Source organism: Microcaecilia unicolor, chromosome 1 (genome assembly GCF_901765095.1).
Source record: "Microcaecilia unicolor chromosome 1, aMicUni1.1, whole genome shotgun sequence".
NCBI classification, from domain to species: domain Eukaryota; kingdom Metazoa; phylum Chordata; class Amphibia; order Gymnophiona; family Siphonopidae; genus Microcaecilia; species Microcaecilia unicolor.
Window position 1 is genome coordinate 762,264,704 of NC_044031.1, and position 20,883 is coordinate 762,285,586.

A 20,883-nucleotide genomic window follows, 5' to 3' on the forward strand; every position below is an offset into this window, starting at 1 on the left:
AGTTCTATCTAGCCTAGCCTAGCCTAGCCCAGCCCCCTTACTCTCCAATTGGTTAAGGAATAGATTGATTACCTTGCCTCAACCAATCATTACCTTAAAAATATCAGTTACATAGGTTTCAGACATCCTAAACTGACCTCTAACCTGGGGCCCCTCAAGCCAGACAATATGGCACTAGAACTCTTATATTCTCATCATGATTGATTTCTCATCTATAGCTTAAATTGCTTACTGGACTCTGGCATTCATTAAAGGGGTCAAAGGCTAATCTTACTTAATAGCATACGGCTATGGTCTGTTATTTCTTTCAGGAGGCCAGTCCTACACTTAGCTATAATTAATCAAGGAGAAGAGAGCTGACTAGCCCTGACCTCGTTCACCTATCAGCTTATACATTGAACCAGCCAGAACTATGGCTAAGTCAAACCACATGTTTGACCTCTTCACTGCAGTCCTTGCTTAGAAAATACAGCAGAGAGTAACATTAGATTTAAAAAGGTATTCTACATTTAACTACACAGAATCAGTATTTCTTATAAGACATATTCTAAATATCAAAAACTTGTAAATACTAATCTATTGCCTCTCTCTCTCTAAATAGTATTTTCTTCTAAGCATTTTAAACTACAATATATCTGGCTCATGCCAGAGCTTACAAAGGCTACTCAGCATGCCTAATAATGTACAGATGTTGAGCCAGCTTTCATCATTCACCAGGGTGAAAGAAATTCCTGTCTCTGACCTTTCTAACCCAGCCCGGCAAACGCTAGAGTTCAATATAATCTGAACCATCTGGCATACCTTCACTTCACTTACAGAGTAAAGAGTTGAAATTTGAAATAAGAATTCAATTCAAATACCAAGCTTTTAATATCATTTCTTATGTATCAGAGTTAACACTTTCTTTGCCCACTGCCTCAGCACTAGTTTATAACGTGATCCTAAAATGTATGTAATGCCTTTACTGTTATTCTCAGTCCCAAGGACTATCATTGCTGCAGTTTCCCCACTGGAAAAATACATGAGCAATGCACTGTGGGTAATGTAGTTCACAGGCAGTGCAACCACAGTTGTTTGGCTGTGTAAGAACTGCTATCACTGGTTGTGAGGCTGCTCAGACCTTCTCTCTCTCCCTCTCTCTCTGCCAAGCTTGGCTCTTTTGTCTTCCTGCTCAGTCTTACTATTCTGTCCACAGAGGTCAGCCAGGTATGACCTCTCCCTCCTATCTCTAGGACTACCCCTTGCTATCCGATAGCAGGCTCTGTCCCCATTGGTCTCTATCTGCTCCTCCCTGTGTGAAGCCCCACCACTTCCTTGTCTTTTCAGCCACGAGGGGCTTCTTCCTCCATTACAGCCAGGGACATGGAGTTAATAACACCATCTCGCTCCAGACAGCTCTGTCCGGCTCAAACTCCCTGTAACGAACCTGGATTTTTTACCCTGTAAATATCTTCTTCCAAATGAGATATTGCACATTGCAGTCACCCAGCTTTGGACTATTTCTACCTGTTCAACTACTTTCCCCTCCCCCTGCAATACAACTACCTCTCTTCAGATCTCCACCTCCCACAGCCTCCAGATTAAGAAGTCTCTGTATCCTGAACATGAGTAAATTGTCTGTGATTTATTCAATAAAAGAGACTTTATAAAATAATAGAGACTTCAGGTGATTGCTGCACCAGGGTTATGCTCCATGATATTGGGGCTTCTTATTATCAAGCCCCGAGAGTCATGACACATCCAAAATGTAATTTGTATTTCCTTATTTCTGTCCTCCAAAATTCCAGACAACAGATGTACAGATGCGTACACTGCACAAGCTGGTATGTTAGAAAATAGAGTGAGATGAATAAAAATGCTACCAGAAATAAAGGACGCAGCAGCTCTTTGTATTGAGTGGACGGGGATGACGACCGCGCGCGGGGAAGAGGAAACTTAGATTGCCCTAATTGGGTTCAACGTTTTGACGTCACTTGCTCTCCTGTCTATTAAGCCTCCTTAGGTTCACAGCTTCTCGCCGAGGCCGCGCACAGGAAGTGAAGTCAGCGCGGCCGAGGAGGGACGGAGAGCGCTGATTGGCTCCCTCCCGCTTTTCCACGTCATTTCCCTTGATATGGGTGCTCCTTGCAGCAGGACGTGGAGGGAGCTGTTGCTTCTTCCTGGCACGTTTATTCCTCGCTGTTCCGTCTGTTATGTGTCCCAACGCCGTCCCAGGGCTGGAGCAAGTGAGAGGCAGCGGGTTCCAGCATGGGGGATGCCTGCAAGGATGTGCACCAAGATACTGGCAAGAGAGCAGAGCCAAAGAAGCTTTGCAGAGACCCTGTCAGGGAGCCCCCCAGAGATCTGTACCAAGACAGACACAGGGATCTGCACCAAGATGTTGTCAAAGGGGGGCAGCCAAAACATCTTTGCAGGGAGAGGGAGGTGTCAGCTGAGCCCTGCAGAGATCTGTGCCAAGACAGACGCAGGACGAGGGAGCCACACATGGATCTGCACCAAGATGTTGTCAAGGGGGTCCAGCCAAACCATCTTTACAGGGAGAGGGAGGTGTCAGCTGAGCCCTGCAGAGATCTGTGCCAAGACTGACTCAGGAGCAGGGAAGGGGCGGGGGATCTGCACCAGCACACTCCCAGAGGGGGGAGGAAGACAGGGGATCAGAGCACCAAGAGACAAACCGCCTTGGAGGATTTTATTTTTTGGTACGGATGATTTTGCCTTGGAATCTCTGAGAATGCTGAATGAGTGCAGGTAAATGGTGGCTTCCACAGTAGCAGTGGAAAATCTTGGAAGTGCTTCCCCCCAGCAATGCCGGAGGTCAGTTTGAAGGACTTGATCTAAAGTAGAATGGGGAATATTAAAAAAAAAAAATGACTGTGCTAGATAGAGCTTTGTATATCTCATATTTTGCCTCCACCACCACCCATTTCCATGCCTAGCGTAGTGCTGATAATAATACACTATATTTTAATTTCAACGCTGAAGAAATACACAAAATAAAACATAATAAAAAGTGATGCAGGATGTTATTTAAAACCACAGAGTCTTGATTATTTTCTTAAAACTCTTTATTATGAGCAATGAATTCTAATACCATGGACCCAGGTGGAGAAAGTATTCTAGAAATGAACATCCGTCAAAATGGCAAGATAACATGAAAATAATGGCTGCAGATCTCAAAGACCTTCAAGGTTTATGAGGAAAAAAAATCCTACCCGATCCCTCAAATATTTTGTGTCCAGATCCCATAACCATTTGTGCATGAGTGACAAAATTGTAAACCTAACATGGTTAGCACCCAGCAACCACCTGCTTTGCAGAAGTGACAAGCACCCTTGCTGTAAGACCCTCAAGAACCTCTTTGTTTTGTGAAGCTGGCTTTTACTAGTTCTAAAGGAACTTACAATTGCATAGGTGTAACTAACAAATAACTAAGAACATGCCACCAATGTCAAGTGTAAACAAAAAAGAAAAAGGAAAAACCCCTATGTAAGTCAACCCAAGAAACAAAGGAGGAGGGGTGGACCCTTGGGCTTCCCAACACACACACACACACACACACAAATGCTGCTAAAAAAACGATGAAAGCCTTTTATTATATGAAAAGGGCCAAGAGGCTTTGATTTAAAAACAGGGCAACATTGCACCAAGAGGCTTGCTATTTATTTATTAAAAAAACTTATTCCACTTAATCCAAAGTTCTTAGTGGATCACAAGTTAACACACATAAATCATCTTAAACTAATTAACATATAAAGAATATATTAACAGACATTCTTAATACAACCATAACAAAACAGAACATAACCAAAAAGGGAGCTGAGATGTCATTCATTACCCCCTTTAAATGCTTGCAAAAAAAGTAGAGTTTTAAGTTCTTTTTTAAACTCTCAAATCTTGAATCTTTCTTATTTTGAGAGGCAGCTTATTCCAGCATAAAGGACCTGCAGTATAAAAAATTGTGTTCCTCAAGTCATCTGGTTTTATAAAAATGATGAGATGGAACATACACAACATGGGTCTGAGTTTCAGCTTAAACACCTGCATCAGGAGTCATACCATCTGGAGGATCTCAAAAACAGGCTTGGAGTGCCTCAGTAATTGCCTCAGTCGGGGTACAGAGTCCTTGTATATTGGTGAATGTATCTCCTCAATGCATGCAGTTATTTTGGCTAACTTGACACTACTGAGGATAGTTTGATCCAGTTTGATTTTTTACCAATTCTGGGATTTGTCGTTCTGATGGGAGAAATGTAGCAATCTGGACTGCAAGTCTCAGAATACTTTGTAATGAAAATAAAAAAAAAAAACAAATTAGCTTAAGTTGTCCCTGATAATATAATATTACACCTCAGAATCAATGTCTGTAAAGACAAGAACAAAGGAGGCAGAGGTTCAGTTGCTGCACAGAGGCGTCTTCACATACTATACATGTATGTTGTATAATGTTTTATGTTTAAATAATTTTTTATTGAAAATACTGACACATATGATCACAACAATTCGGTATTTTCTAATACAAAAGGTAATCAATAGAAATCAAACAAAGTAAAACATGGAAAAGAAAATAAGATGATACCTTTTTTATTGGACATAACTTAATACATTTCTTGATTAGCTTTCGAAGGTTGCCCTTCTTCGTCAGATCGGAAATAAGCAAATGTGCTAGCTGACAATATATATAAGTAAAACATCCAAGCATTTCATTGACAGTCTAACAGGGTGGGGATGGGTAGGAGGTATGCATGGGAACATCAAAGCATTTCAGAGATAGTCTAACAGGATGGGGGTGGATAGGTGAGAGGAGGGTGATAAACATAGCAATACAACTTTATGGTTTATAATGGGCTAGAAAACCCAGATCTTTGTTAAGTCCTGTCTGTTGGGTGTCAAAATAGTCAATCATTCTGACTTCATAGGTCTTACGTTCCTGTATTGTTTTAAAGTTACCTTTCAGGATTCTTATATGAAGGCACTGGTACAGTGATCTGGTTTTGTAAAGTGCTGGCCCACAGGGGTGGGAACCTGGCTGGCACCAGTATTCTTCATGTGATGTCTATGTAAATTAAATCTTGTCTTTAGCATCTGGCCTGTTTCTCCAATATAGCATCCTTCGTTACATTTTTTACACTGAATGATATATACCACATTGGAAGATGAGCATGTGAAATATTCCTTTATGTTGAATATTTTTCCTTTGTGAATGACTGTGGGGTCCTGTGAAATGTTTTGGCATAGCTTGCAGCAGGATATATTGCAAGGATGTGTGCCCTTCTCTTCTTTTTCAGTCTGTGTTGGGAGTTTACTTCTGAATAGCTTGTGTTTCAAGTTGGGTGGCTGTCGGAAGGCCAGCATTGGTGGGGCTGGGAATATCTCTTTCAGTAATTCATCCTCTTGGAGTAGAGGCTGAAGATCTTTTATGATTTTTCTTAATTTTTCCAGCTCTGGGTTGTATGTCACTATAAGGGGGATTCGGTCTGTGGCTTTTTTTTTTTTGTATTGTATCAGATTTTCCCTGGGTGTTTTTAGGGAGGAGGCAATATTTTTGGAGATTATTTTGGGGTTGTAGCCTTTCCATTCGAAGGATGCAGTACTGGCTATTTTTTTCCCTTCCATTTGCATCTTTGCTTTCCTGACTACTCTACCAGCTTCTCTTCGCTTTTCCAGATATTATCTCCTGTCTTCCTCTTTCTTCGATCTCTTGTATTTACAAAAGGCTAACCTCTATTTCCTTACCTTTTTCTTACCGTTTCAGCTACTACTTTTGAGAACCATAGCAGCCGCCTTTTCCTCTTACTTTTATTTACTTTCCTTACAAAAAGGTGTGTTGCCCTTACAATAGCTCATTTCAGTTTTGTCCACTGCATTCCAACTTCTTCCAGATGTTCCCATGCAGACAGCAATTCCTTGAGGTAATCCCCCATCTGAATAGTTAGTTTATTTGAAGTCTAGAACCTTCACTTTTGAATGAACCCTTTCCACACCTATCTTAATATTAAATCACATCATCTGGTGATCACTGGATGCCAGATAATCTACTACTACTACTACTATTAAACATTTCTATAGCGCTACTAGACTTATGCAGCGCTGTACAAATGAACATGAAAAGACAGTCCCTGCTCAACAGAGCTTACAATCTTAATTGGACAGACGAACAGACAGCTAGGGGTGGGGAAATTGCAGTGGTAGGGGTGATAAGTGAGGGTGTTGAGTAAGAGAGTCATGGTTAGGAGTCGAAAGCAGTTGCAAAGAGGTGGGCTTTAAGCCTAGACTTGAAGACAGCCAGAGACTGAGCCTGACGTACTGGCTCAGGGAGTCTATTCCAGGCATAGGGAGCAGCGAGATAGTATTACCTACTGTAATATCAAAAACACTGTCCCCATTACTAAGCACTAAGTCCAGTATGGCCCCATCTCTTGTGGGTTCCACTACCAACTGCTGGAATAGTTTCTCCTTAGAGAATCCAGGCCCCCCCCCTTGCTTCTAAAAGACCTCACAATAAGGATACCCCAGTCAACATCTGGCATATTAAAATCACCTATTAATAGTATTTCCTCTTTCACAGCTTTATTTTGAATGTCTTCAACTAAATCTCTGTCTATGAAGGAGGCCTGTATATTTATTTATTTAAGTGTACAACAAAACAAAACTCTCTCATGTAATGGCAAAAAATAGTAATTTCAACAATAGACTAATGATTCTGTGGAGTGCATCTGTTTTAAAGGGAATTAAGAGAAAAGCCTCTGAATTTAACCCAACCTCCAACCCAAGTAGTCATTTAGTAATAACAAGGGTTGAGAAAGCTTCTGCTGGGAATTATATCATCATAGGCAAAAACCCTTTTACTACTACTACTACTACTTGACATTTCTAGAGCGCTACTAGGGTTACGCAGCACTGTACAGTTTAACAAAGAAGGACAGTCCCTGCTCGAAGGAGCTTACAATCTAAAGGACGAAATGTCCAGTTGGGGCAGTCAAGATTTCCTGAATAGAGGTGTAGTGGTTAGGTGCCGAAGGCGACATTGAAGAGGTGGGCTTTGAGTAAGGATTTGAAGATGGGCAGGGAGGAGGCCTGGTGTATGGGCTCAGGGAGTTTTAGTTCCAAAATGAATGAAAAGATGCTAAAAGCTCAACAGAATCAGCTCAGGATCCATATAGCATGTGAAAGTCAAAAGAGTAACTTAGCTTTCAAGTGCAGATACAAAGCAATAAGTGGGTCATCGGTCAAACACACCGACTTCGGCCAAGGTTTCGCTAGTAACGCTGTGTCAAGGCGTGAGTAACCTTCAAAGACAAAAAAACCGTGTGGTAAAAAGTATATATAAAAGTGAAACAAACTGTGAAAGTAGCATAAAAACAAAAACCATGTAAACAGGATCCATAAACTTAAACATTAAAGCTTAAAATGTTCATAGTTTAAATATGAATACTTGCCATAAAGGTTCACAATATGAGCATGCTTCCTGGTTGCTTGCTAGTCTCTAATAAAATGGCGGCAGTGTCTCCTTTTTATGAGTGTGTTGTCTGGGATGTATGATGTCATATCCTATGAAGTTAAGCACATCAGCTGTGATATATTCAAGAACCTCTAAATAGAGCTCTCTGGGTCCTAAAGGGAGACCTTGTATGTCCCATGGTATTTGTCTTGTGTTTTATATTTCCTTGTGTTGGTTTTGTAGACTAGATCTTTGGAAAAAAAATAATAATAAACCAAAAAATTAAACTCTTGGGACATGTTAAATATTGTTGATCATTATTTATTACAGAAAACTTTTCCAGTCAGATTTCAAATTTAGCTCCATGGGTTCTTCTGTTTTGAGTGTGAAAATCCAAAATTCTTCTCGTTGTAGTAGTCTTGTCAGTCTGTCGGAAAAGATCATGGGGATATGATCGATCGCACAAATCCTTAGTGAAGAAAATTCACTAATGAATCTTTTCCGGAGATACGAAGGCGGTAGAACGAGAGGACATGAAATGAGATTGAAGGGGGCAGACTCAAGAAAAATGTCAGGAAGTATTTTTTCACGGAGAGAGTAGTGGATGCTTGGAATGCCCTCCCGCGGGAGGTGGTGGAAATGAAAACGGTAATGGAATTCAAACATGCGTGGGATAAGCATAAAGGAATCCTGTGCCGAAAGAATGGATCCTCAGGAGCTTAGTCAAGATCGGGAGGCGGGGCGGGGATAGTGCTGGGCAGACTTATACAGTCTGTGCCAGAGCCGGTGGTGGGAAGCGGGACTGGTGGTTGGGAGGCAGGGATAGTGCTGGACAGACTAATACGGTCTGTGCCAGAGCCGGTGGTTGGGAGGTGAGGATAGTGCTGGGCAGACTTATACGGTCTGTGCCCTGAAAAGGACAGGTACAAATAAAAAGTAGCACATATGAGTTTATCTTGTTGGGCAGACTGGATGGACCATGCAGGTCTTTTTCTGCCATCATCTACTATGTTACTATGTTAGTCAGTATTTAAAGTATAGACAAATAAGAGAAGATAGAGCAATGTAAATATGTTTGCAGTTCCCTCTTTCCAGATTGACCCACAGGGCCTCTTTAGGTCCTGCAGTTGTGTGGCTTTAATATTATCTTTAATGTATAATGCTACTCCCCCTCCCTTTACATAAGCACCGCCATACTGGGAAAAGACCAAGGGTCCATCAAGCCCAGCATCCTGTCTCTGACAGCGGCCAATCCAGGCTTCAAGAACCCGGCAAAAACCCCAAAACAAAAATTGAAATTAATAATGTTAAATGGACTTTTCCTTCAGGAATCTGTCCAAACCCCCTTTAAACTCAGCAAGGCCAACTGCTGTCACTACATTCTCCGGCAACGAGTTCCAGAGTCTAACTAGGCGCTGAGTAAAGAAAAACTTTCTCCTATTTGTTTTAAATCTACCACATTCTAGCTTCATCTTGTGTCCCCTGGTTCTATTATTGTTAGAAAGTGTAAACAAATGCTTCACATCTGTCCGTTCCATTCCACTCATCTTGTAGACTTCTATCATATCACCCCTCAGCCGCCTCTTCTCCAAGCTGAAGAGCCCTAACCGTCTCAGCCTTTCCTGATCGGGAAGTCCTCCCATCCCTTTTACCATTTTCGTCGCCCTTCTCTGCACCTTCTCCAATTCCTTTATGTCATTTTTGAAGTGCGGCGACCAGAACTGAATACAATACTCGAGGTGTGGTCTCACCGTGGAGCGATACAACGGCTTTATAACATCCTCGTGTTTGTTCATCCGGTAAATGAAGCACCAGAGGACTTTCAGTGTTCAGGTGCTGGAGAAGTAGCTGGTGTATATTACACTGAGGAACAGAATCGCTATCATTATTTTTGAGAGCAAGGACTACTACTACTTATCATTTCTAAAGCGCTACTAGACGTACGCAGCGCTGTACACTTGAACATGAAGAGACAGTCCCTGCTCGACAGAGCTTACAATCTAATTAGGACAGACAGAACAAACAAGAGATAAGACTATTACATAGTAACATAGTAGATGACGGCAGAAAAAGACCTGCACGGTCCATCTAGTCTGCCCACGATAAACTCATATGTGTATACCTTACCTTGATTTGTACCTGTCTTTTTCAGGGCACAGACCGTATAAGTCTGTCCAGCAGTATTTCCCGCCTCCCAACCACCAGTCCCGCCTCCCATCACTGGCTCCGGCACAGACCCCGTATAAGTCTGCCCTCCCCCATCCTAGCCTCTCAACCACCAACCCCTCTTCCCCCCGCCATCCAATTTCAGCTAAGATAAAATAAGGGTTCTGAACAAAGTAAATAAGGGTTAGGAGTTAAAAGCAGCAGCAAAAAGGTGGGCTTTTAGCTTAGATTGCAAACGTTTCCGCAATATCTCCAATCTCATCTCCATTCCCCTCCTCCCCCCTTCCTCCCTCCCCTTCTCGTGTGCCCTGTGGAATGCCCGCTCAATCTGCAGCAAACTTACCTTCACCCACGATCTCTTCATCTCCCATTCCCTTCAACTGCTTGCCCTAACTGAAACCTGGCTCACCCCTGACGACTCTGCATCAGTCGCTGCCCTATGCCACGGAGGCTATCTTTTCTCTCATTCGCCCCGGCCAGTTGGCCGCGGTGGCGGCGTTGGTCTACTACTTTCGCCCTCCTGCAGTTTTCAACCCCTCCTCCTACCACAGTCTCACTGCTTCTCATCCTTTGAAGTCCACTCCATCCGTCTATTCTACCCGCTGCCACTCAGAGTTGCAGTCATTTACCGCCCCCCTGATAAGTCCCTCCCTTCCTTCCTCACCGACTTCGATGCCTGGCTCTCCGTTTTTCTTGAGCCCTCATCCCCATCCCTCATTCTTGGTGACTTCAACATACACACTGATAACCCATCCGACTCATACGCTTCTCAATTCCTCACTCTAACCTCCTCCTTCAACTTCCAACTGAGCTCCTCCACCCCTACTCACAAATCTGGTCACTGTCTTGATCTCGTCCTCTCTTCTACCTGCTCACCCTCCAATTTCTGCGTTTCAGCTCTTCCTCTCTCTGACCATCACCTGATCACATTCACACTTCATCACCCTCCCCCTCAGTCCTGCCCAACACTAACCACTACCTCCAGGAATCTCCAGGCTGTTGACCCCCCCACCTTATCCTCTAGTATCTCTGATCTCCTCCTGTCCATCATGTCCTCCGACGAGGCTGTCTCCACTTACAATGCCACTCTCTCCTCTGCCCTAGACACCCTTGCACCGTCCGTTTCCCGTCCACAAGGCGCACTAATCCCCAGCCCTGGCTAAACCCTTGCACCCGATACCTTCGCTCCTGCACCCGATCGGCCAAACGCCTATGGAGGAAATCTCACACCCACACTGACTTCATTCACTACAAATTCATGCTATCCTCCTTCCAGTCCTCCCTATTCCTCTTCAAGCAGGACTATTACACCCAATTGACTAATTCCCTCAGCTCTAACCCTCGTCGTCTCTTCGCCACCCTCAACTCCCTCCTCAAAGTGCCCTCCTCTCCCACCTCCCCCCTCACTCTCTCCTCAATCACTGGCTGACTACTTCCGCAACAAGGTCCAGAAGATCAACCTCAAATTCACCACTAAACCTTCTCCTCCTCTTCATCCTATAACCCACTCCCTCAACCAACCAACCCAGGCCTCCTTTTCCTCTTTTCCTGATATCACCGAAGAGGAAACCGCCCATCTTCTCTCCTCCTCGAAATGCTCCACCTGTTCCTCAGACCCCATCCCCACCAACTTACTTAACACCATCTCTCCTACTATCACCCCCCCCCCCCCATCTGTCATATCCTCAACCTCTCTCTCTCCACTGCAACTGTCCCTGACACCTTCAAGCATGCCGTAGTCACACCACTCCTCAAGAAACCATCACTTGACCCTACGTGTCCCTCCAACTACCGCCCCATTTCCCTCCTACCCTTCCTCTCCAAAATACTTGAACGCGCCGTACTTAGCCGTTGCCTTGATTTTCTCTCCTCTCATCCTCGATCCGCTTCAATCTGGCTTTTGCCCACTACACTCGACGGAAACGGCTCTATCTAAAGTCTGCAATGACCTGTTCCTCGCCAGATCCAAAGGTCATTACTCCATCCTCATCCTCCTCGACCTATCCGCCGCTTTTGACACTGTCAATCACAACTTACTTCTCGACACTCTGTCCTCTTTTGGGTTCCAGGGCTCTGTCCTCTCCTGGTTCTCCTCTTATCTCTCCCACCGTACCTTCAGAGTACACTCTCATGGTTCTTCCTCCACCCCTATCCCGCTTTCTGTTGGAGTCCCTCAGGGATCTGTCCTTGGACCCCTTGTTTTTTCAATCTACACCTCTTCCCTGGGCTCCCTGATCTCATCTCATGGCTTCCACTATCATCTTTATGCTGACGACACCCAGCTTTATCTCTCCACACCAGAAATCACTGCGGAAACCCAGGCCAAAGTATCGGCCTGCTTATCTGACATTGCTGCCTGGATGTCCAACCGCCTCCTGAAACTGAACATGGCCAAGACCGAACTTCTTGTCTTCCCACCCAAACCCACTCCTCTCCCTCCACTCTCTATCTCGGTTGATAACACCCTCATCGTTCCCGTCTCATCTGCCCGCAACCTCGGTGTCATCTTCGACTGCTCCCTCTCCTTCTCTGCGCATATCCAGCAGATAGCCAAGACCTGCCGCTTCTTCCTCTATAACATTAGCAAAATTCGCCCTTTCCTCTCTGAGCACACCACCCGAACTCTCATCCACTCTCTCATTACCTCTCGCCTTGACTACTGCAACCTACTCCTCACTGGTCTCCCACTTAGCCATCTATCCCCCCTTCAGTCCGTTCAGAACTCTGCTGCACGTCTTATCTTCCGCCTGGACCGATACACTCATATCACCCCTCTCCTCAAGTCACTCATTGGCTTCCAATCAGGTACCGCATTCAGTTCAAGGTTCTGCTACTAACCTACTGCACTTGATCTGCAGCCCCTCCTTACCTCTCAACCCTCATCTCCCCTTACGTTCCTACCCGTAACCTCCGCTCTCAAGGCAAATCCCTCCTTTCAGTACCCTTCTCCACCACCGCCAACTCCAGGCTCTGCCCTTTCTGCCTCGCCTCACCCCATGCATGGAACGGACTCCCTGAGCCCATATGCCAGGCCCCCTCCCTGCCCATCTTCAAATCCTTGCTCAAAGCCCACCTCTTCAATGTCGTCTTCGGTACCTAACCACTACACCTCTACTCAGGAAATCTAGACTACCCCAACTTGACATTTTGTTCTTTAGATTGTAAGCTCCTCTGAGCAGGGACCGTCCTTCTTTGTTAATTTGTACAGCGCTGCGTAACCCTAGTAGCGCTCTAAAAAAGTTAAGTAGTAGTAGTAGATTTGAAGACGGCCAGAGATGGAGCTTGACGGACCGGCTCAGGAAGTCTATTCCAGGCATACGGTGCAGCAAGATAAAAGGAACGGAGTCTGGAGTTAGCAGTGGAGGAGAAGGGTGCAGATAAGAGAGATTTACCCAGTGAACGGAGTTCCCGGGGAGGAATGTAGGGAGAGATGAGAGTGGAGAGGTACTGAGGAGCTGCGGAGTGAATGCACTTATAGGTCAATAAGAGGAGTTTGAACTGTATGCGGAGAGAAGAGGTTGTGATATATTTATTAAACTGTTGCTATTTTGCATTGACTTCTCTCTTGCATGATAAATCCAGGACAGGGTATTTTTTAACTTGTTTTGGCTGGTGCAGTAGTTGTATAATGCACTCTTTACTTAGCTTTAAAATAATTTCTAATACAATCAGAACAAAACTCAGTTTATTTATTAATATTATTTATTTAATTACTTTTTTTTTTTTGCAGCAAAGAACCAGATAAAGCAACAGATCATTCCCAAACCTTTTATACTATATTCTATTATGCTCTCCTACAGCAGAACAGCAACTGCATAATCCTTTCTGTATTCAGCATAAAATGATACATCTGACGTCAGAATGGATAACACTGACAATTCTTGGCATGTTTGTAAAACCCCCAAACATATTCCCAATACAGAAATGACCCCAAATCCATGATTTGTTTTCTTTTTAACCTTGCTACAGAAGGAAGAGTAACGAGCTGATAGAGGCACTGGAAGTCGTCACATTACCCTCAGCTTTGCCAAAAGGATTGCCCGTGAGAAACTATGCTATCCAGTCTCAGCTCCCTTTGTACGAGTGGCCAGCTGTAGCTCCGAGTACTTGGTTTGATGTGGGCGTGGTGGTATCCTTCGGACGTCTTCTCAGCGAGGAGCTCATCCTGAAATTTCCATAGTATGTTTCATGACAGGGAGGGACTTGGGAGGTTAGGGTCTCTGAAGGCCAAAGAGGACGGTGGACTATGAATTTCTAAATGATGTAGCCATGCTGATTGTGTAGAGAGTTTTGACACAGTTATGGAAAATATATGTTAAACGGCCAAAACAGAAGGACAACAACTGTTGCAGTCACACAAACAAGTCAAACACAGCGAGGACGACAAATGATTGAACAGCAAACGATGTCCAATATATTGTAGCTTTATTCAACATGTGAGACTCGACACGAGTCGTGTTTCGGCCAAAAGAGACCTTCCTCAGGAGTCTTCTGTTGGGTGTATGGCATTCTTAGCTAGGTTCTATAAAATAAACTTCATGTCCTATACCTTGCTGTTTGCTCTTCGGATGAAAATCATGAACGCTTGAACTCTCCGGAGAGTGTCGGATGTCGCAATAAAGCTACAGTATATCGGACATCGTCTGCTGTTCAATCATTTGTCGCCCTCGCTGTGTTTGACTTGTTTAAATATGTGTTAAGACATTCCGGCTTTTCTGCTACAAAGATTGGGTTCAGACTGGCCTGGGGCCTGCTCTGGGCTGGGCACATTTGGCCACCAGCTAATTTAACTCCTGTTTTAGGTAATTAGAAAGCCTTTATACCTACCTAGCAAATATAGAGTGGCTGGCTAGCAAGGCCACTTGTAAATCAGATCAGAAAATGTATGAGACTAGTGAAGTAATGGTTCAATGTGCTGCATGAGTTTTTTTTGCCAGAAATCCCATTCAGATTTGGGATGTGTCTGGCTACTAGAACCAACAGCCAAATTAGTTTCTCTGGTTGTCACTTCTGAAGCTTGGTGATTATTTGGATACCTGCTAATGAAAAGCTACTAAAGATTATTATTAGCTTGAAATACTTTATTAATAATATATATAACAGGGATAGGCAAAATGGAACACTTGCCAAGAATGCAGTTATTGTATAGTATCTATATAGTTCTATTATTAGGTTTCAATTTACTGTTTTCAAGTTTACCTCATTTATTATGTTTACTTTATTCTTGGTTATTTTACTACTAGCCGTTAAGCCCGTTAAAACGGGCACGTATTGGAATGTTTTTTTTCCCAAGGCCCCCCTCCCGTTGCAGCTGCAAGGCCCCCTGCCATCTTCCTTCCCTGCCAGCTCCAAGGCCCCCTCTGTCCCTCCCGCCCAGCTCCAAGGCTCCAGTCCTCCCCCCTTCCCAGCTGCAAGGCCCCCCTGCCCGCCCTCCCTCCCTCCCTCCCAGTTCCAAGGCCCCAGGCACTCCCTCCCAGCTCCCAAGGCCCCCTTCCTCCCTCCCAGTTCCAAGGCCCCCCTGCCCCCCCTCACAACTGTAAGGGCCCCATTCCCTCACAACTGTTAAGGGCCCCCCTGCCCTCCCCCCCAGTTCCAAGGCCCCCTGCCCCCCCCGTGCCTTCTTCCCAGCCAGCTGGAAGGCCCCCTTCAGTCCAGCCCTCCCAGCTCCAAGGCCCCCCTCCTTCTGAGACCTCCCATGTCCCCTCCCCCCCAAGGTAGGCCGCTACCGCCCCCCCACCCCGGAGTCGCCCCCAGCCCCTCCTTCACCCGGCCCGGGCCCTCTCTTCGTTATTCAACTTACAGCAGCACCAAACAGCAGCAAGCAGCAGCTCCCGTTGGCCTTCCTTCACTGCCTGTGCCTCGCCCTCGTGTGACGTCACGTCGGCTGAGGGCGGGGCACAGGTCAGGGAAGGAAGCCGACGGGAGCTGAAGCCTGAGCTGCTTTGCGCTGTTTCGGCGCTGCTGTAAGTGAATAACGAAGAGAGGGCCCGGGCCGGGTGAAGGGGGGGGCGATAGCAGCTACCTTGGGGGGGGGGGAGCGGGCGGTAGCGACGTCAGCGGTTCCCTCCCTCCCCTTCCGCGCAGTTTCCCCTCTCTGTCCCGCCCCCCTCCCCCCCGTCATCACGTCTTGAAGCGGGGGCGGGACAGAGAGGGAAGTCTCTACTGCGCATTTGCAGGTGAGTCGGTCACTTGCCATTTATAGGTTTGATTGTTATGCTGTTAACAAAATTGTAAGTTTTATGTTAAACTGTATCTGCTGTACACCATCTTGGGTGATTGTCTTCATAAAGGCGGTTAATAAATCCCAATCCTCCTATATAATAATTCTCACCTCCAACGTTCTGACTTGCTGCCTGGGACCGTGGTTCATTCCGAGCTGGTCTGCTAGGCTCCGTAGATCAGGCTGACATCACCGTAGCCATTATGATGTCAACTTCAGAACCCGGGGGGGGGGGGGGGGAAACATGCCTCACAGCTGATCCATGTCCAGAGGAGGGTTCGCTGGACATGGTGGCTGAAAGGGGGGGGCAAGGGAGAGAGGAGGGTCACTGGACATGGGTGGCAGGCGGGGGGGCAGGGGAGAGAGGAGGGTCGCTGGACATGGGTGGCTGGCAGTGGGCGCAGGGGGAGAGGAGGGCGCTGGACATGGGTGGCTAGAGGGGGGCAGGGGAGAGAGGAGGGTCGCTGGACATGGGTGGCTGGAGGGGAGCCGAGGAAAACCTTGCTAGCGCCCGTTTCATTTGTGTCAGAAACGGGCCTTTTTTACTAGTAAATAAATAAGTATCCGAGATATGCAAATCAGATCCCTAATATTAAACCCTTTAATACAAACCCAGCTTTCCCTCTCAGTTGTGTAACACCTGTGACCAAAAAGTACAGCCAGAGAATAAACCAGAATTAAAATTATCAAAGACTGAGGTGTGAGTGAGCCCCCAAACACGAACATAAACAGTACATCCTCTATTAAGACTTCATATACTACAAAAAAAAAAATAAAAAAATAAAGACCAGCTTTATCATGCAAAAATATAATGGTGATATCATGGCTTATTTATAAACTTTCTATCAAATTAGGCCAGCTGGTACTAGGGAAGGGTATCGCCTCTTTATCTATAAAGATAGAAGCCAGGTATGACGATGCCCGTAACTGTTGCATTTCTTCCCAAACTCAGTATTGGAGCTTGAGAATTTGGACACAGCAGTATTATAATTTAGTATTGGGGAATCTTGTCCTCCCACTTTTTTTTGATAAAGATGAACAGAATTCTAGCATTTTACTTGGCCAAATAAAATTAGAGAAAATTCATCACATCACAAAAAAGAATTGTGTAGGGATATTTATGGACAACTTAGAAAAAAAAAAGAAAATTGTGGGGGAGATTTATCTTGGTTTGTTTATTTATTTATTAGGATTTATTTACTGCCTTTTTGAAAAAAACTCACTCAAGACGGTGTACAGTAAGAATAACTCAAACATGAGCAATAGACAATTACAGCAATAAAATATTCAAATAACAATACAAAGTATGGAATGGTAGACTACTTGCAAAGTCAACACAATATGTAATAGAACATTTTAATTGACAGTGAAGGGTATAAGCAAAGATGGAACATATAGATAGGTGAGAGAGTAAGAGGAGTTAGAAAATAAGGTGACTAATTTAAAGAAATTTGCACATGAGGTCAGAGAGATGGTTAAATATTATTTCAGCTAGGGTAGGAGTGGATAAACATGTCCCGCTGCAGTATGTGCAGCCCGAGTCACTCCTTGTATGTGTGAGTGAGACTAACAAGTTAGTTACTTCTTCCGTTAAAGGCTTGGTTGAAGAGCCAATCTTTCACCTGCTTCCTGAAGTACAGATAGTCTTGTGTTAAGCGAAATCTTTCAGGCAGGTCATTCCAAAGTGAGGGGGCTACTCTGGAGAAGGCTGGCTTGTGGGTATCACATCGTGTAATGTCTTTTGCAGGGGGTGTGGTTAGTGATAGTCCTTGAGAGGACCTTAGTGTTACATTAATTCTCCCTAAACAAGAGGTTGTCACGTCCTGCCATTCCAGGAGGTTTGATTTAACTTTTCCTAGTAGCTCATCTTAATTTTAGAGAAAAGAGTTGCATCAATCCTAAATCTGTAACTAAGTTTATAATAGAAGGAAAAGGAGCAACCAGATCTTTTACTTTGTCAAGATACTGTCTGTGTACAACACACAATGTGAAAAAGTATTGGGGGGAGAGGGGGAGGCGCTTGAAGATACTGACACGCACCATGCAGGATTGTTGCACTGTTTTGCTAACCGTGAGGTCAAGGGGTGGTTAGAGCAAGGCAATGCAAGAGGCGAGACCTCGCATAGCGAGCGTGAGACTGTCCATTCAAAAGGATATAAGCAGAGAAGTTGAGTATTTGCACCAAAAACCCTGTGAGGTGAGACTTCAGAAACTAGATTATGAGGGGAAATCGGGGGTGGAATAAGATAGTGACATTCAAATACCTCAAAAGTGCAAATAATGCACGTGAAGCAAATCTTTTTTGGAGGTCATGGTATGAGGCCCCCAAGGAGCAGACTGAGACATAGTGGAGAATATTTTACCAGAGAAAAGGTGGCATTCAGACAGTAATGGAATTGGAGAAAGTCTGAGGCAGGCGCAGAGGATCCTTAAGTGTGAAATGTGAAGGGAAAGCCTGACTCGGCACAGGGGAAGGGAAATAGGACTTGATATACTGCCTTTCTGTGGTTTTTGCAACTACATTCATAGTGGTTTACATAGTATATACAGGTACTTATTTCTACCTGGGGCAAGGAGATGCAGTGGGAGTTGAACTCGGTTCTCTAGGATCAAAGTCCACTGCACTAACCACTAGGCTACTCCTCCACTAGCAACATTCCATGTAGAATCTCAAATAGGGAAATGGGACTTAATATACTGCCTTTCTGTGGTTTTTGCAACCACATTCTAAGCAGTTTACATAGTATATTCAGGTACTTATTTTGTGCCTGGGGCAATAGTCACAAGGAGATGCAGTGGGATTTGAACCCAGTTCCTCAGGATCAAAGTCCGCTGCACTAACCACTAGGCTACTCCTCCAAGGATAGAGTTTGGACCTTACATGATGGTGGATTTTCATCTGGATACTTTACAGATCCCTCCTGTCTCTGGCATACCTCCATTCCAGCAGAGTGTCAGTACCTGTTTGGTACTGTGCATTCAGTGGATGGACCGAGGTTACCAGTTGTGCCTTGTTGTCGGCTGAATGCTGCCTGACTGTTGGTTGCTGTCTCAGTAGATGAGCAAACGCTGTTGCCGCTCAGCTCAGATTGAACTGTGGAATGGTAGAGAAATGATTTTTTTGTTTTGTTTTCAATCACATTTCTGATGCTTGTTTCACCTCCCAAATCTGATGCTCTGTTGCAGTGGTGTGCTGAACGTCCATCCCAGCTATCTTCCCAGGTGGCGTGGGCCTGCTCCCATAATCCACACCGTGCTTCATGGAGACACAGTGACTGGGGTGACGATCATCCAGATTAGGCCTAAAAGGTAGGCCAAGACTCAGCTCCTATCTCAGCTTGTCAGTAGACGATGCAGGTTAATAACTGATCGTAGTGAAGAAGGGAGGGGGGGGGGGGGGAATATTGGTGGCCAGTACAATCTCTTACGTTGTTGAGTAAAGCTACTCTGTCACATCTGTCTTAACAGTGAGTTTGAGTTGTTTGGTTTGACCTGGTGGCATTTCTTTCTTCTCTCTCAGCTCAGTCAGAACCATGGCTGGGGGTCTGGTGCTGTGGGTGGGGGAAATTCTGTGCAGTAAGAGTCTATTGTGCAGTCTAGCATCGGCACACCCGACTGCAGACACGTCTGCCGTAGACCTAGTGCAACTGCAGAGTGCTTAAATGCGCACTTCCTGATGTAAGTGGCAGCTCCCCCTTGCATTTACACACAATTCAGGTATAAAATAGTGCTTCGTCGATTTGGTGGCCCCTTAGTACGTAAATGCTAGTTTTCTGTAGATTTCCATTCACATGTGGCATCTAATTGTAACCACCCCACTATACAATTGGAGGAGTAGCCTAGCTGCAAGGGCAGGCTTCTACACAGAATGTTGCTAGTGGAGGAGTAGCCTAGTGGTTAGTGCAGTGGACTTTGATCCTGGGGAACTGGGTTCGATTCCCACTGCAGCTCCTTGTGACTCTGGGCAAGTCACTTAACCCTCCATTGCCCCAGGTACAAATAAGTACCTGTATATACTATGTAAACTGCTTAGAATGTAGTTGCAAAAACCACAGAAAGGCAGTATATTAAGTCCCTTGGTAACACAGAGTCTCAGATGTGCAGAATTCAAAGGAGCCAGTCTGAGTAACCACATATGACAACAGAGTTAGTGTCACTTCTAAATGAGGTCAGGATGCTGCAGCACCATATCCCTTGCACGTCCATGCAGAAGGTCCCCAGTTCGATTCCTGGATGGACTCTTCTGCACACACTGAGTTGGTTGAGTTTGGGGATAGCACAGAGGCCTGCTTTCGTAGCCCTATGAAGGTGCAGGACTCTTGGTCATCATTAAGAGCAACACTGGTGGCTGGGATTTAGAGCAGACTAAAGCCCTCAATCTGGATCTCTGCCACCAGCAAATGACTTATCTAGTGCTTTCAAAAAGAAGCAGCTGCCATTTCAGTGAATTTATTTCAGTCAAGAGTTTTTTTTTGCAACTTTTTATTGAAAGAAAACTGGAAATAGGCCAGTAATTTGGTAGTGGTAGACTGGGTAAATGCTGGTTTAGTTTATTTGTTACATTTGTATACCACATTTTCCCACCTTTTTGCAGGCTCAATGTGGCTTATATGTTAACCGTTAACGGCGTTAGCCGGTTCCGGTCTGAACAAATACAATTTATGAATTAATACAAGGTGATATTATGGTGGGTAAGATACATGTATGGTTGGTAGAATTGGGGGGAACTTAAAGAGGGGGAAGAAGAGTCAGGTAATGTCCATTACGGTTTTGGTTAAGTTGTGTCGCTGGTGTCCAGGTATATTTATGTTGGGTCGGTGGGGTATGCTCTTCTGAACAGTACTGTCTTTAGTGCTTTCCGGAAATTTAGGTGGTCTAGCATAGTTTTTACTGCTTTCGGCAGTGCGTTCCATAGTTGTGTGCTTAGGTAGGAGAAGCTGGTTGCATAGATGGATTTGTATTTGAGTCCTTTGCTGCTTGGTTAGTGGAGAATCGTGCAGATTTTGTGGTGTTTCTGGATGGCAGATCGATAAGGTCTGTCATGTATCCCGGTGCCTCG

General features: G+C 44.9%; 1 protein-coding gene across 3 annotated transcripts in view; it reads left to right on the forward strand.

The window, feature by feature from the left end:
- LOC115459926 (methionyl-tRNA formyltransferase, mitochondrial-like) overlaps positions 1 to 20,883 on the forward strand; it is a 95,968-nt gene that overhangs the window by 56,248 nt on the left and 18,837 nt on the right. The window contains exons 1-4 of one of the 3 annotated variants that reach the window (XM_030189765.1): positions 1,771 to 2,327; positions 2,415 to 2,748; positions 13,574 to 13,783; positions 19,011 to 19,133. In XM_030189765.1, coding sequence (XP_030045625.1) covers positions 2,114 to 2,327; positions 2,415 to 2,748; positions 13,574 to 13,783; positions 19,011 to 19,133 — 881 coding nt within the window. In that variant the 5' untranslated portion in view covers positions 1,771 to 2,113. Of the gene's footprint in view, positions 1 to 1,770; positions 2,749 to 13,573; positions 13,784 to 19,010; positions 19,134 to 20,883 lie in introns of those variants that run through there. The other 2 variants (XM_030189764.1, XM_030189766.1) reach the window with 2 other exon arrangements.